Raw genomic sequence first — 17372 nt, 5'->3', positions numbered from 1 at the left:
ATATTGCAGATAATTTAGTCCAGAACAACAAATATTACCTTGCCTCGAATCAGATTCGATGTCACTCATCTTGCTCACGAATAACTGCACAATGCAGGAAAACCTTTCCGGGCGCGACATAATGAAAGATATCCTTTCATTGGTTAGCGGTCCGGAATGGACCAATTGACAGTTATATTTCACAGACCATTATGATTGTTTAAAGTCAAATAGATAGGTTCCCTTATCATAGTTTTTTCTCGCAATATAGCGAGAAGATATGGTATGAACTCACATCAACTCCTGAACAAACTTCTCAGAACTGTGCATGGACTTCATCATCTACTTTCACCTTTCCTTCTTCATTTGCTTCTTTCTTGTCACATCAAGCTGAATGATGTTTTTTCAGCAAATCACATCATTAGGAATTCTAAAGTTAATGACTCTGGACAATATGGAGCCATCAGCATTTTTCAGAATTTATCTCCAGTGACAACAGTGTCTTGGCAAGGTCCTTCTGAAATGTCATTGGATAATCAAATGTCATCAGTTTATCATCGTGACAAAATGCATGACTGTTTCCCCACTGCTTTGATTGACCTTCTCAAAGGGGCCTTGTTAGCCAGCTAAACAGTGTCAAGAGAAATTTGACAAACTTGTCCCTTTTTCGTGTCCGATATCAGGTACAGGTGATCTGCTGATATACAGCTTTACTGTATGTTGTGTGCAGTAACAGCTTATGAAGTCTATAATCACTACTTAGAGATAGAAGAGACCAGCCCTGATATGATTGCTTGTGCTACTGGATTTATAGGCTAGCAGTGAGACTGGACAAAAGTATTGATAAGCTGATTTGGAAATGCTGACTGTGTGTCTCCTTTGGTCATGGCTTCTTGCATGAAACCTTTGTTGCCGGTCAGTGACGTTTGTTTGACCACGGCAGGTGCTTGGTGAAGTCATTGACAAGGTGCTCTTACTGGACGTGGACTGATTGGTAGTTCAAATGATATGCATGACTTGTGTTAGGAGACGTTGTGTCTGTCCAGGAGGTGTTTGTTGGTGGTCATGCTGGCTCAAGAGGATAATGAGAAACTGCTCCTGACAAAGGACTCGTAGTTTGTGTTTCAGAAGCATTATTCTGCTAATTCAGCAGAAACGTATCCTTTTTGAATACTTTTCACTTTGCTTACTGCCAGGTTTGACAGAATTTAATAATCTCAGTAATATAGATATTTCCTAATTACAAATGTGTGTATACGTGAAATCCACATTAACTTTTCAAAAGTTGAACAAGTTTAACATGACATTTTAGCGTGATTGATATGGCCCTTTGTCCTCCTGGTGACCATGTTGACATGAAATACGATGTGACCTGCCATTCCAACTTAAAAATTTCAACTCTGGGTCCAGTTTTATATATTTTTGCTGATAAATGTGTTCATGTGGAATCTATCCAGATAAATGGTATGAATATGAAGTGATACAGAGACATGTTCAAATGACTTGGAATTCACTGAATGGGATGTTTTGATAGAAAGTAGGAATGAGAATAGCTTTTGTTTGTAAATTGTCCTCATAATGGAACATCTGCTGATCAGTGTCATAGTGTATTGGCAGATTTACTGCATCAACATAAATTGGCTTCGGGAATACAATATACACAGTATGTATATTCATAACTAGATTTTCCCATTCATTGTTTTAGGGTTTGAGAAATTTCTTGCTGTAAATGTAATGTTGGGCAGTTCACTAAGGTCATTGTTTTCTTTCACAGTTCATAAAGTTACTCAAATAAAGGTAAAATTGTCTTAAACTTTGATTATTTTCAGACTGACATTACCTGATTCATGTGTTTTCAATTGTTAAGATAAATAGGCTGAAATAATAGTGTTTATTCAGCAGTAGAAACGAACACTTTTTGTACACTAGTCTTTATAATGATAGCATATAGCCATGATAGCTAAACCCTTAAAAAGGGCATATTTCTACTAGTCCTTTTGATACCTTAACTATATGGCAGTTTGGCAAGGACTTTAGGACTAGAGCCAATTTCTAACATTGTTTATTCCTACTAGTTGATATTTATGACACAAAAACACACTTGGCTAATTGTTCAATCTCTTTCCTGTTCAACAGTTCCCCTGAATTAGAAATGCCACTTCCAGAAGGCACCTTTCACCAAAATTGAGAGCCAATGTTCTTTTCTACGGGTCAATGACCGAGTACCCCTGGTAATGTGAAGCACTGTGTCTCAACATGCTCAAGTTCATATTAATCCATTTATCTCAAAATTTCCCTTTGGAGTCTTCGTTTTTCGAGATAATAGGAGACCACCGTTTTGAAACTTGTTCAGATAAATCAATGTCAATATGCCTGATAAGTTTGTCAGATAAAAACCATGTAAAGTCATTGTTGAATATTCATAAGCTGCAAGCTACTACAGTATGGCAAACTGAAACAATTTGAAAGGTTGAATCAGCAGACATGGACAATGATTAGGTTAACCAACGTTGTGTCCTCAGGCCATACATAATTCATGTTAATAGGCAGTGAGATACACCCACAGGCCCCACATGCTGTAGTGACGGCAATTAGCTGGACAGTTTAGTCCAATTAGATGATGATGTGCACTGATATCGGTCAGGAATCACTGACCTTCCTGATATCTTCCTGGATGTGGTCAGCCCGTGACCTACTCGGGACATCCTCAAATGTCATCTCGTATGGATAATCATTCTTGCATATGCTTCCCATCCGCCCCACAACAACTATTAATTCCATCATGCTTATATACATCAGGAAAATAATTAAACTATATTTCCATATAAAGTACCATAGCCATTTTTTCGAAAATCTATCTTGGTAGAATTTCTGATGAAACATTTGTCTTTGTTTCAAAGTGACATACTCGTATTGAAATACAGAAGGTGAATTTGTACATCTCATGACCTGATTTGTCACTATTCATGTCAATTGGTTATTTGTTAACTCTATTGATTGGTTCCTGTGCTGTTTTGCAAGATGTGACATGACCCTGATTTTGCGAGATCCATTCGCTGTTCTGGTACCAACATTTCAGCAGGTTTCAATGGTATAACAGAATCTAAGATATTTATCAAAAGTAGATCAGTGATGTGTGTGTAGGTATTTCCTGAAGATAAACATGATATATGGAAGTTGAGAAAATGAAGAAAGGAATCAATGGATGGTGCTTAACATATTTCTAGGTGTATGTTTGTGAAGAGAAATAGGAAAATATCCATATCAAAAGTTTAGTAGTGTCCATTATCCAACGGCCTGAGTGTGTGGAGATGAGTCATGCTGCAGCCAGTATTACTGTGATGATGAGCCATGCTGCAGTCAGTACTGCTGTGATGATGAGCCATGCTGCAGCCAGCACTGCTGTGATGATGAGTCATGCTGCAACCAGTATTACTGTGACGATGAGCCATGCTGCAGTCAGTACTGCTGTGATGATGAGCCATGCTACAGCCAGCACTGCTCTGATGATGAGCCAAGCTGCAGCCAGTATTACTGTGACGATGAGCCATGCTACAGCCAGCACTGCTGTGATGATGAGCCAAGCTGCAGCCAGTATTACTGTGATGATGAGCCATGCTGCAGTCAGTACTGCTGTGATGATGAGCCATGCTGCAGTCAGTATTACTGTGATGATGAGCCATGCTGCAGTCAGTTTTACTGTGATGATGAGCCATGCTGCAGTCAGTACTGCTGTGATGATGAGCCATGCTGCAGCCAGCACTGCTGTGATGATGAGTCATGCTGCAGCCAGTATTACTGTGATGATGAGCCATGCTGCAGCAAGTTTTACTGTGACGATGAACCATGCTGCAGCCAGCACTGCTGTGATGATGAGCCATGATGCAGCCAGTATTACTGTGATGATGAGCCATGCTGCAGCCAGTATTACTGTGATGATGAGCCATGATGCAGCCAGTATTACTGTGATGATGAGCCATGATGCAGCCAGTATTACTGTGATGATGAGCCATGCTGCAGCAAGTTTTACTGTGACAATGAGCCATGCTACAGCCAGCACTGCTGTGATGATGAGCCATGCTGCAGCCAGTATTACTGTGACGATGAGCCATGCTGCAGCCAGTTTTACTGTGAAGATGAGCCATGCTGCAGCCAGTATTACTGTGATGAGCCATGCTGCAGCCAATTTTACTGTGAAGATGAGCCATGCTGCAGCCAGTATTACTGTGATGATGAGTCATGCTGCAGCCAGTTTTACTGTGATGATGAGCCATTCTGCAGCCAGTTTTACTGTGATGATGAGCCATGCTGCAGTAAATAATTTAGTACTGTTTATTCATTTACATTAAATATCTACATTTGCTGCTGTTGCTTGAAGTGTAGACTTTGCCTTTGGGACATTGTGACCTTTACGTAATATTGTTACCCTTTCATCACTGCTGAATAAAATATTGGTTTGACTTGATTCTTCGATATAGCAGTGATAGCACTTCTCGCAGTCAGGAACCTCTAGTTCAGAAAGGGGACATGGTTGGCCTTTTTATCCAAAGTGAGTTGAGGAATTAAATGTGCATGCTAGAAACCTTTGATTGAGGGTTCGAATCCTAGTTCATCCTGATAATGTTTCAAAGTTTTTCCGCACCATACACATTCTTGTGGGTTTTTACCAAAGTGGTAAATGTCTAAGACCTGCATCACTTCACGCTTTCCTCCAACATCAAGCTGCCATGCCATGATATAACTTAATTTGTTAATTTCATTGAATGAATTAAGTGAATACCTTCTAAAGAACATTACCATGATCCTTCTAAATGTGTTTACAAAAGTTTGTTTACTGCAAATTGTGAACTGATAAGCCATGGAACTCTCATGAACATGATGAGTTATGCTAAGATTGGCTTTCAAGTCCAATTGAGTGGTATCAATACTATTTCCTGTGTTTGAAATCCATTATTAAAGTCAAAGGGTCCTTGTCATTGCCCTAATGCTAAAAGTTAAAAGATTGAGAGGGCCTCTAGATTCAAATTGTAGTTGAGAAAAACCTCAAGGGACCAGGACCTCCCTTAATTTTGAACTCTGTCTGATTTCAAACAACTATGAATAGACAATGCCTCATGCAGACTGTGCCAAAACGTTTTCACTCTGCAAAACTTGTTGGCATCAAGTTTTCACAGGGTTTACTGACTTTCATATTTAGCATCTTTAGCTAGGCTCGTCTGTGATTAGGCTACAACTAATTCATTATTTGTTCTTCTCATCCTGGGTCCCAACGTGACTATATGGAGAACCTGAGTTTGACTGTTGAAGTGAAAATTTTGATGTTTTGAAGACTCAGTATGCTAAAAGTCTGTTGATATTATGCCTTCATGATGGTAATAGTTCATGAACCAATATGACCATGATTAGATATTATTGATTTTAGCTTTTAGGGCTTTCCCTCTGCTGGGCTTTGGGAAAGAGCATATTATCCTGATTACAGCCCTACATCTATTTTTGACATCCATTTTTAAGATCGTAGGTAATAAAATACCTAAATATAGCAAACTGGTTATATTATCTTAGGACCTGAAATCCCTACTGAGATAATTTGGAAGAACTTTTTTTGAAAACATGAGGTGATTCCACAGAACCATTTGTCAATTGGTCATGGCCTTAGTTAAGCTTACTTGACAACTACTTGACAACTAGACTGCTGCTTTAATTGTGGCTGTGGTTGAAAGAGAAGACTGTGTTCTATCAAGTTCATTGACATGGTTTACCATAGTCTTTGGGTTATATTTGGTTACTCAAATTGATTACCATAATCACTGATAATGGTCACAAGGGTGTACCACTGAAGTATATATTACTGCCATTGTCTAGATTAACATCTAATAAATATGTCAAAAATATTAATCAGTTACTAATTGTTACTGACCTGAAATAATTAAGATTGCTACCTGAGTTTGTTGAAATAGCCATGTACATGATGTACAGGATGTTCACTTGAGAGGGAATGTTGAGATGAACCTTTCGTACTCATCGTACTCGTGAAGATCTGGGTTAGAATTAGTCTTCAGCAACCCATGCTTGCCGTAAGGAGGCTCACTGACCTTTGTTGATGCATGTCATTGTATCCCAATTGCATAGATTGATGCTCATGATGTCAATCACTAGATTGTCAGTCCAAACTCAATTATTTAAAGACCAAAGTCATATAGCTGAAATATTGCTGAGTGCAGCATTAAACAACAACAGTTTTGTACTTATCAACTGAACAAGATGTAGGTAAATGTTCATCTTCTCGGCTCAGTTCAGCTCATCAAGTCTTGAATTATCCAGTACGGTTGCAGTCACCTCATTATCAAAGAATTCATATTTCCAGACTAGTATGAGACACAATTAAGTACCATTTGAAATCAGCATCTGGTGCTTTGTGCTCTTCAACCAGGCGATTATGCAATGTTTGATATTTCAATTAAGAATAATCGGTGCTGATTGCACTGTTTGGATGATTGATGCAGTTCCATGACAACCCATGCTTGATTTAACATTTCCATGTCCACTTATCATGCTTATAGACTGTATGGTATGTTATGTAAATATTTCTACTCTCAGATGTCAACTCTTGAATAAGTTCTACTTGAAGTTTATGTTAGATTTCCTGTCTTTGATTGTATTAAGGTGTATTACTGTGTTGCCTATGGAAGTCAATGTGACAAGTCTTCCAAGAAGGGTGTGGGTCGTTGTCTCATTATTATTGTTGTTGTAAAGTTAAATTGCTCACTGGTCATGCTGGCTAATATTTCTTCATATTGTTAGATACACTTTCTATCTATACCAAGTAAAACATCCATTTTGTACTCAGGAGCAATCCATCGATGTTTTTGTAAGATCCTGTATTTGTCATACTTTGTCAATATCTTAGAATGTGTCTCAGTTAATCCCCTTAGTTCTTAAAGTTTTCAAATACATCTTCTGCTATCTTCAGACCAGTTACAAACCTATTCTCACCATAATCCCATCAAAGTAACGCATCAGGATTGTTGCGAGACTTCCCAATGTCTCTGCCTCAGGGCATCTGACTGGATGAAATAATGACCCCCCTACCCCAGGTTGCATCACCCCAAGGCACACTGGCCTGAGTACAAGCACTGCCAGGTAGTAGGGGCAGTAGACAGGGGATGTGTAGCTGATCTCCTGGGGCAAGATGACTGCTACTTCATCACTGTGATCCACTGATTGATGGAGGGGACATGTTGTTTGTCACCTCTCGACCAGGAAGTCACAGCAGTGGACCCATCTTGGCAGTTGGCTCTTGCAGCATGAAGATGTAATATCGAGACTTCAAATCACTGTGGTCACGTTTGGCTGGAAACATGTGAAACATCATTGCACAGAAGGATTACTTGGCTAATTACCGTTTTGCATGTAGACTGCAAATACCATTGGATGATTTACTGGAAAACTGTTGCTAGTCAGGAAGATAGTTGGAAGACTGAGAGACCATGATAAGTGCAGCTGATGGTTTTAGTCATGTCTCGATCTGAACCTCAAGGACATGTTTCATTATGTTTTCGTGGATGTTTTACTTGTGCACAATATAAGCCCTGTTGAGGAGGTGTTCTGACACTATTCACCTACTTGCCTTTGTGGGTTCAGTTGTGACACTGATACCGATGCACTAGCTGACATATCCTTAATGATGTGATTATTGTTGAATATTGGATAGCTAATATCCAATGGAACGTGCTGACATATTTCCAGACCTGACTTCAATCTGAAAATGAAGAGGATATGATTGGTGATGAAACCAGTCAGTTGTTGTATCCTTGTGTTGTCTGCTGTAGGCAGTTTCAAACACCCTTCTGGTGAAATGGTTCTGTTGCTTTATGCTTGTCATAACAGGGTATCATCAATATCATGTCATACTAGAATACAAATGCCTGACACTGTATGGCCTAGTTGCTAGGATTATTTTTAAAGGAGTCTTGTGACAAATATTTCAACTTTCAATTTGTGTCATGATTTAGGTCAAAGTTGTCATCTTCTGATGACTCTTGTTATTCTCAAGTAGTTGTTTGCATTATTTCAACCAATCAAGACACGATTTGTCTCATGTTTTTGTGTGTAATTTTTCAATCTTTGTAATGTCTGAAGATTGGCAGGTAACTTTGAAGATGGGCAGGCAAAACTTATGGGTTGCCTGCCCTACTGTCTAACTGGGTGTTAAATGTCCCATACCAACGTCCCAGCAATGATTTCATGATATAACAAGTCTGATATTGTAAGTAGTGGTTATGACATGTTAACAAATGCTATTCTAACCCCAGATTAATGTTTATTCACATTTACTTTCATGTGTGAAGAGATGAAGTTAGGACATGGACAATTAGTCATGCTAAACATGATAAAGGTACTATAGCAATGGTTAGTAAGCCTGGAGTTTACTGTATCCCTAAGAGAGATTGACAATAATGTTTAAAATAATTTCCAGAATAAAGTATACACCTAGAAATTAATTAAGCACCCCCCTGGTTTTGTGACCATATCTGTCCAACATCAAGGTATTATTCACGTCAAGCCTGAGCTATGTGGGAGAATTGAATGTCTTGTGTTAGATGAGACTCTTATCTAATGAATACACAGAGAGTGATGCAAATGTTCAATATTTTAATTGTTTGTTCCAACTGATTTAAACTCAAAGTGTCAATAGCATGTCCTTGAAGAAAAGCAATCGCAGTAAGAGAACGATGGGGTCTAGCGTTGTCATCCATGAACACAGATCGGGTGGCAAGTGCACGGTCGTCTAAATATGGCACAACAACAGGATTGAGGATGTCCTCGAATCCTCATGAATCACCATTGTGATTGCCTCGTACTGTTACCATGTCCAGTTTACAGTCATGAGATATTGCTCCCCACACCAAGACGGAGCCTCCACCATACAGGACTGTTGGTACAATGTTTCCCTATGTTTCTGTGTCTCCAAACCCACGTTCGCCCATCTGTGACGTGCAACAAGAATCTGCTTTCATCAGACTAATGGATCTGTTGCCACATCCTCAGATTCCAGTGACGTCAACCCATTCACCAAGCCAATCGAAGTCTCTGATGATGAGCGACCGCCTCTGTGGTCTTGTGCTAGAGCGCCCGCCCGGAGAGTGGAAGGTCCGGGGTCTGATCCCTGACCACGCCATACCAAAAGATGTTAAATGATGATACTTGTTGTTGCCCTGTCTGGCGCTCGTCATTAGGGGCTAAAACAAGGACTGATCAGCTCGGAGTCAGTATACTGTGTCTGAGTGGGGTATTCATGTTAAACTGTGGCATGGTATCTCAGTCCGGACTAGTACAAGCCCCCCCCCAAATAATCTTGGACGTAATGTTCTTTCAGAGCTCTACCCGTTGCAAAGGGTCGTCGCCTCACAAGACGTGTGATTTCTTACGAGTCTGCTGATGATGATAAGGACATTGGTCATAGCCAAGTTGACATCCAATGGCTCTGTATGACAGACCTGTATATGTGTTGCCACTTTATACACCTTTTCTTGCATCAATATCAAAGTGCTTTTCCTGAAACCTAGAGGGCATGATGCTTTATCTATCTTTCCCCAAAATAGGATATATAGCATCACCTTGTGCGATTAAAGATGGTCATCCATTACATTTAAAAAAAGCCAAAACATAAACCAAAGATGGGCCAAAATGGTGTGTCTAAAATGTGCCAAAAGGTGAAATCAGAGGATGCATATCTCTCTCTCTCTCTCTCTCTCTCTCTCTCTCTCTCTCTCTCTCTCTCTCTCTCTCTCTCTCTCTCTCTCTCTATATATATATATATATATATCCACCTGCAAGAAACCTTTAAAGTAGTAAGAAATTAGTTTTCCTTAAAAAATCACTTGAAAAGTAGACAACAAAGAGCAAACCCTTGAGATCTGTTGCATTGTTGTTTTTTGCCCACTTTTCAACTGAAGTACACTGCCATTACAAGCCAAAGTATATCACGCTGATGGCTTTACAAGTGCATTTACAACAACCATTGATTACAGTGTTTAGTGCTTTAAAGTGCAGCTTCCTAAATTCAAACAGATTGCCATTTATCATAGAGATGCATTGATCCTTGTTCCTTCAATAATCCAATTAGAAATGTCAGTCTTGAGTTTGCCATTGATTGCTTAGTCTGTGCACTGTTCATTCTGAAATGAATACAGCATTCCTTTTATGCAATGCTCCTAGACTCTAACACCATAGTATACTGTGTCTATTAATGTTTTAGTTAGTGTGAAAAGTTTTAATGTTTACATTCCAAGGAAACTTAAAGTTAAACCTGAAATAAATACTCTATTCTCTTGAGGCATTGCCAAGCTAAGCTCAAAGGAAGGAGTCTATTTATCTTTCAGTTCAGTGAGAAAGTTTTCTTTACTGTTACTATTCCAAGGAAATTAATACTTAATATTCCCCTCCTCGACTGCTTGTCTAGCAAGACCCAATGTAGATTTGATCCAAGGTATCGGTTGCAAGTGGAAGCCTTTCCAAATTGTTTCATCTTCTAGGATATTAGTGTATTTGGGTTGTTGAACTACGATATGTGAGCCTGATTATTTCATTACATATGCATGACTAGCTGCAATGAAAGACCTTTCTTTGGGACTGTGTATTGAGTTGCTATAGTATTCCCTGTTATGTTGCCATGGACCAGTGTCTGACTGTTTTGAGGTTTTAGTATCGACACATAGTAAATAAGTTATACATGGAAAGCAATAATTGATAATCAGGGACATTTTCTACTTGGAATGTTATGAATAGGCAAGGACAAATGCAGCAGTTTCTTAACGGCATGGTTATATTTCATCCCAAAATAGATTTCGTCGATCATGTTTATTAAAGTATGTATAATGAATGTATGAATAATATTTCATTATCTTTCATGATCGATCTTGGCACGAATTTAATCCTCAAATTTGGACTGCGGTTAAATATTGGAGTCATTTTGACTGCGGTTACATATAGGAGTCAGAGACGTAGTAAAAATGGAGAAAATGTATTTGACCTGCTTAAATCCACTGAGAAACAATGCAGAGAAGTCCTTTTGTGGGGCTAATAAAAATATATACAACCAGAAGTAATTAGTTTGGACAGGGAGGCTTCCTGAATAATTAAGTATCAATAGCATATTTTTAAGTGACACTCATGATGATGACAAACATTTTTAAAACTTTTCATGGCCTAATGTCGGAGAAACTAGGTAGCAGTACTACTTCTGTGGCTGGCTTATGGGAAATTGTGATGCTCCACTGATTGATGGCCCTGACTGAGTCGATGAGAGGAGGTCAGAATCAATGATGCTTACATGCTCCTGGCCAGAATAGCCTCAGTATCAGGTTTACCTGCTGCACTGACATAGTTTCTAGATGCTGAGTGAAGCTGCAGATGCTGGGCAATCATCTTTTGTGAGCAACTATCAACACTCCACTGTTGTGGTTTAATGGTTCATTTATTTCTTCAGTTGTGGACATTGACCTTGTTACTTTGAAATCTTAATCTTCCCAATGACTTGACAGTCAGGTATTAATAAGAGAAGTCCTTGAGGAGTGTAGTATCTTATACCCCCTAGATTTTAGGTGAACCTCATGACTTGCATTCTTAATTTTGAACACTTTTCGAGATGGGAAACTGATTGCACTGTTGTACCCCAATGTCATTGAAATCAGAATCTTTACTCTGATAAGAAACATAAAGATCTGACAAACCATCCACAGGGTAGACAAACCGACTCTTCCATGAAATATGGTTTTCACTCTTACATTTCCTTTCTAACTCACTCACTCACTCACTCACTCACTCACTCACTCACTCACTCACTCACTCACTCACTCACTGAGGCCAAGTTGCTTGAAAATCATAACTTTATTATTAATTTTGTAACCATAAATTAAATGTTAATGTTTTCTTTACCTTTCCCAGAACCTGTTATATTTTCTGGTGATTCACCCCAGTTGTATTTTGTTTACCAGTGAACCTGCCTCACAGTGTTTTTATGAAGATCTGAATGATAATATATGGGAGGAACGATGGTTCATATTTTCCAGGCGACACAATACCGGTGTGATTCATATCTGCGAAAAGAAACATGGCCCCAACATTACCGTCCTTTTGAATGGCATTGTTTGTGTTGTCACACAGAAAAAGAAAATTTGTGTTGCCAGTCTGTGATGCTTGCTCTCACCGTGGCCATCTTATTGAGAAATGCTAGTATGTGTTTAAGAGATTAAAGTCCTTGTTAGAAGTGGATCAGAAAGAATATTTTCATTCACATGTGAGAACTTGTTACAAAGTGGAATACTGACACAACGAAAAAAATAAAAAGATTATGGTAATCTTAATAATATTTGGTATGTTTGGTGCCTATCCTATCCTTTATATGCTTATTGATATTGTTAAATACAGTAAAATCTGCCATTTTACAATGTATTTTAGCTGAAATTTAATAATAAGACATAATTATAAAGTTAAGGAAGCTTACAGTATTAAGTTGGTTTGTTTATTGACTGACATAATTTGGTATATGCAGAACACATATGTGTGTAAAACTTTTAATTTTGCAATCTGTTTCATGACAAGCTGTAACCAGGAACAAAATTTCAAAATGAAACTCTTAAACATGGCAAGAATAAAAACTGAAAATAGTGCTGTCCTGAGAAGACCAATGGCGTTGGGGTATTAGTGATGTAGGAAGGAATTTAGGAGATTCCGCCCGCCCTTCCCAGTGTCCTGTTTCACCGCTTACACGAACAAGCTGTACCAGTGAGTCAGTCAGTGATCCCAGTCTTCTCTCTGCAACCAGCTTCGTCTCTTGATGTAACACTGTCAACACAGTTACCTGGAAAACTGTGGACCATCACCACACCCTGACCTTTGGGGCTCTTAAATCAAGGTTGAGGCAAATGCTGCAAAATCGGATTATTTTGCAGCACGGTGCATTCTAGATGTTTATTGTGTTGATTTGTTTGTTGTGTCACTGTAATTATTAAGAAGGAAGTGTTGTCTAAGCCTACCAGGGAGGTGCTTCATCAACATTGGCTGAACCTACCCTCAGTGTGATCCGTGTGAACATCTTTCTCATTGCTGTCTCATTGTGTGTAGGTCTCAAGGTCTGTGTTGAGTTTGCTTGGGCAACATTCATGTCTGCACCGCTTTTTGGCTGTATTGACTCACAAGCTCCCTTCACTCATGTGTGATGTAAGGACATGCTTTACCAGGAGCCAACCTGTCCATGATCAGATGCATTGGAGTGTCACCCCTGGAAACATCTTCCTGAGAAAATGCAGAATTTTATTTCCAAACAAACCCTAAGCTACCAGCTTATTCTTTATGGAAGGATTCAAAGGTTGTGTTATATTTTAATTCATGAAAAGACAAGTTATCTCCTGAATGCATAACACCCGTCAGAATGGCTTCAAGGAAAGTTTGCAAAGTGCACTAATTAACTTCACTCATGATCGTGCAGGGCAGACACAAGACAAGACGCTGACATGTCTGTGAGAAAGATGAAAGATTGAGTCACAGTATACATTACAGAGTCACAGTCATCGCCATCAGCTGCAGTTACCTGGCCATGATTCAGGCCTGAAGCAAACATGCTGTCCCCCCGATGGACCCAACTTTCTAGGCAATCAATTCAGCAAATGTGCAGGTGCCATCCATATTTGTGTTCACATTCCTCAATGATTCTGCCAGGCAAATGATAAATTTCAGAAATAACCCTGGAGCTTGCCTCAAGTTCCTCCATAATCTCAAGTGATGATTCAGCAAACAATAGCCCAGCATTGTTAAGGCTTGATGATCATCCTTCATGCATATTTCTCTATCTTGAGGACTTGTCAGCAGTTGGAGCCGCGTTTTTATGAATTAATTTCAACAAAATCAGATTGTCTACTGTTCCCGTTGATCATGTCGCTGACGGTGAAAGGAGATAGATCGTCAACTGTGTCAAGGCAGATCGTTTGATGATGTAGCATAAAGCTTGACTGCAGATTGACTGATTGAATGGCAGATATCTGAAATACCTCATGTGACTGATGAAGGAGGACAAATGTTTGAAATTACTTACCAGAGTTAAGATGTTGACATAGTTTGGTGAGAGTTGTTGACAGTTTGCTGATTGATTGTAGCTCAGTGGGCAGTGTGTCTTAGTGTTTGAGTCGTTGTTGGTGTTATATGTTTACATACTGTTGTGACAGCTACTTAACACCACATGGAATGGTAACTTGGGAGGTGTTGGACCTCCATTGTCAAGGATGTTTGAAGTCTCAATTTGGATCCAATAAGCTTTGAAACACTTTGATGAAAAATTCAAATTTGACAGCCAAATTATCAATTATCATAATCTTCTAGGCTAGGGCATGATGAGCCAAATTATCATAATCCAAAATGTGATAGCTATTATATAAGATGATATCACATTGTATAAGCACTAGAAGATCAGGATAATTTACATCCACGTGATCATGTAGGCACACTATCAATATCATCAACGTCATCAACAAGTAGAATGTTTTACTTGAAGGATAACTTCAGCATGTTTAGCTATGTTGGCATCGGGTACCTTGCTTCAATCTACTCACTAACTACTCCCCAGTGTCCGTTTCTGCAGTTACTATTCTCAAAGCATATTGATATCAGTGTATCTCAGCTTATTCCATCAAAATAACTCCATCCTTCCTGACACGTGTTTCCAATCACAGATGACATTCTTGTGTCTCTTGCCTGATGCCCTCTTATCGCATTTCTGGAATTTAAAGTGTAGAATATCAGTAGATTTCGCAAGAACAGATACTTAGGATAAGGCAAAGCAGTTCATTTCAGATAACATTTGTCAGATTGACATTTGCTTTTATTTGGGCAGTGATCATGGCGACTGACATGATGATGAAAAAACATCTAGTGGACTATTTACAAACTGTGTGATTGTATTGACTTTTATTTCCATTTTGGTTCAGATGTTTTTAAGGTTGTTAGATGCTAATGTAGGTGAATGAGTTTTAGCCTGGCAGCAAATACCAAGTTGAAAATGCTGATAAAATTTTGGAATATGTCAGTGATTGGCAAATAAGATCATTGTTTTTGAGTTACGTTGATGCCACAGCTGTCATTAGCGTCAAAACATTCCCACACCAAAGGCGTTTAAGCTTTCTCTGGTGTCTGTTGTATTTGTTTTTCCTGGAAGTAAGTAGACTCCTGTCAATATGAGTGTGCTCTCCTTAACATTTACCTATAGATTGTAAATCAGCTCTGACATCCTGAGATTGGGATGTTCCTTCTTCAACAGCAGGTGTCACCAGGAATATTTTTCAGCGAAACTTTTGAAGAAAATATGGTCCATAGTTGTGTCTGCTGCTGTGGCCCATTGTGCTTGGTGTAAGATACCAGGCAATTAGCTTACCAGACAAGAAGGAATGCTCAAGTGCTGACGTCTTTGGATGTGTAAATTTTGGAAATATTTCGGACTTCACGATGAAATTAAAGCATACGATTGATGACCTTGATCTGTGGTACCAAGAGCACATGCGGACACGGAACCATGGCTCCCCCAGAACTGGGCGAGACACAGCCAATTATCGGCAGATCAACACAGGTGAGATTTCACACATGAAAGAATGTGTGGCTACAAATGACCAACTGTTAATCCATTAATACCCGTGGTAACAAAGTAGTTGAAACAATTATTGGATGAGAAACTAATGCTTATTTTCATGATTTCTGTCAATGTTTGAACCAGTTGAGTCTATACATGCTGTATGAGACATTCATCTTGTCTGTGGTAAAATAACATTTGTTCCAATAATATCATTTAAGTTTTCATCCCTGTTGACCTCATAACCACCAAATATTCACTCTTCATTTGAATCACATGCATCAACAGTTAATGTACAGAGGTGCCTTAAACAATTTGTTAAGAAAAATTCAATATGTTTATACTGAATAGAAATGTCTCGCACCTCACATTTTTTTAAATACATGGATGAAATTCTAATAAGCATTAAGCTAAAAAACCATATGCTTTGATGGAAATGTAATTTTTAAAATCTTGAATTTTATATAGACATAAACATGATATGTGTTTGATACTTGGGATATATCCTTGCAGGGATATGGAATGTTTACTCTGATAATAGTTTGGTTTCACCATGAAGGGAACACAATCTAATAATGCATCATTGAATTTGTTCAAGACCTGAGTGAAGTAACTATACTGTAATGATTCCTTTTACAATGTATTATGACACATTTGCCAGCTATCAGCAGAAGTCTTGTTGGAGATGCTCTTTCAAGGAAAATGAGCCCTGACCTTTTTGTAATTAACATGCACCGAATGTCCGAGAAGATAAGATGGCAACATGTGCTGGCCAACCTATTACTTTGTCAACATGATCAACAAAGTCAGTGAGAAAAGGCATGCAAGAAACTTTGACAGTAAGAGCAGTAATTTTCACAAGAGAAGTATGATGTGATCAAGAATTTGTGGTTGGGTCATGTTTCAGGCTACTCTGTCATCAAAGGAAGGGTAGTGATATATGGTGGTATCAGTAACACCAAACAACCGCTAGCTGACACACACAGTGGCTGTGTCAAAGCATAGGGAAGGAGAGCCGGCTATCAGAGCCAGACTTGTGACAGATCAGCCGGCTTACAGATCACCTAGCTCACTGGCCTGTTTGTCTGACACATGGAATCTCTTCTGAAGTCATTTTCATCCCTTGGTGATAGCAGAAAATAGACTACTCCAAAAAGACACAATTAGGCCTCAAAATATGTTGTTTTCACACAGGAACTTTTTTGCAGATCATTTTCTTTTCTTCCAATTATTTTTCAACAATGTTCTACTTTTACCTGTAAGCCAGGTAAACATTGGAGGTAAACACTATCATGATCATCATGTTAATGATCATAATTATCATGTTCTCTTTCCGTTTGGGGAGAAATGAATAACAGTACATGTACCAGTGGACATATTTCAGAGTTAGAATTAGCTAGTCCAAAACTCAAGAAGGACTGGTGCCATTATCTTGTGAAGTACCTCTTATACCTCTAGATAGATGCAACTCTGTATCAGATCATTTGTGTGGACAATTGAAAATTCAAATTAATTTCTAACACTGCAGTATTTTGTAAGCTTAACTTTGTTATGCAGAAGATATTGACATTTCATTGATATATTAAATGTTACAATCCTGTGAATAGGGCAATTAAGTAAACCAGTAACCCAAGGTTAGTATTATGGGAAGTTGAATAGGCAATTCCAAGACAAGGCTAGCTGGATCAACAGCTTGCTCTTTGGTGTTCTTTGTGAATTATGAATGGAAATCTGTGATTCTTGTATCCTTTGACAAACTAAGGTTTAAAATGCTACT

The 17372-nt window shown here is 38.7% G+C and overlaps 1 protein-coding gene across 4 annotated transcripts in view; it reads left to right on the top strand.

Annotated features, from left to right (window-relative positions):
- Positions 1–17372, top strand: part of LOC124139500 (transmembrane and coiled-coil domains protein 1-like) — a 96535-nt gene that overhangs the window by 13337 nt on the left and 65826 nt on the right. The window contains exon 1 of one of the 4 annotated variants that reach the window (XM_046506611.2): positions 12748–15595. The exons of 1 other annotated variant lie outside the window; for it this stretch is intronic. In XM_046506611.2, the coding sequence (XP_046362567.1) occupies positions 15475–15595 (121 nt within the window). In that variant the 5' untranslated portion in view covers positions 12748–15474. Of the gene's footprint in view, positions 1–12747; positions 15596–17372 lie in introns of those variants that run through there. 2 more of the 4 variants (XM_046506609.2, XM_046506610.2) reach the window with 2 other exon arrangements.

This window comes from Haliotis rufescens, unplaced genomic scaffold (genome assembly GCF_023055435.1).
Source record: "Haliotis rufescens isolate VD_foot unplaced genomic scaffold, xgHalRufe1.0.p SCAF_1, whole genome shotgun sequence".
In the NCBI taxonomy this organism is placed as follows: Eukaryota; Metazoa; Mollusca; class Gastropoda; order Lepetellida; family Haliotidae; genus Haliotis; species Haliotis rufescens.
The sequence above is the reverse complement of the archived record's forward strand: the minus strand, read 5'-3'. Positions and strand labels throughout refer to the sequence as shown.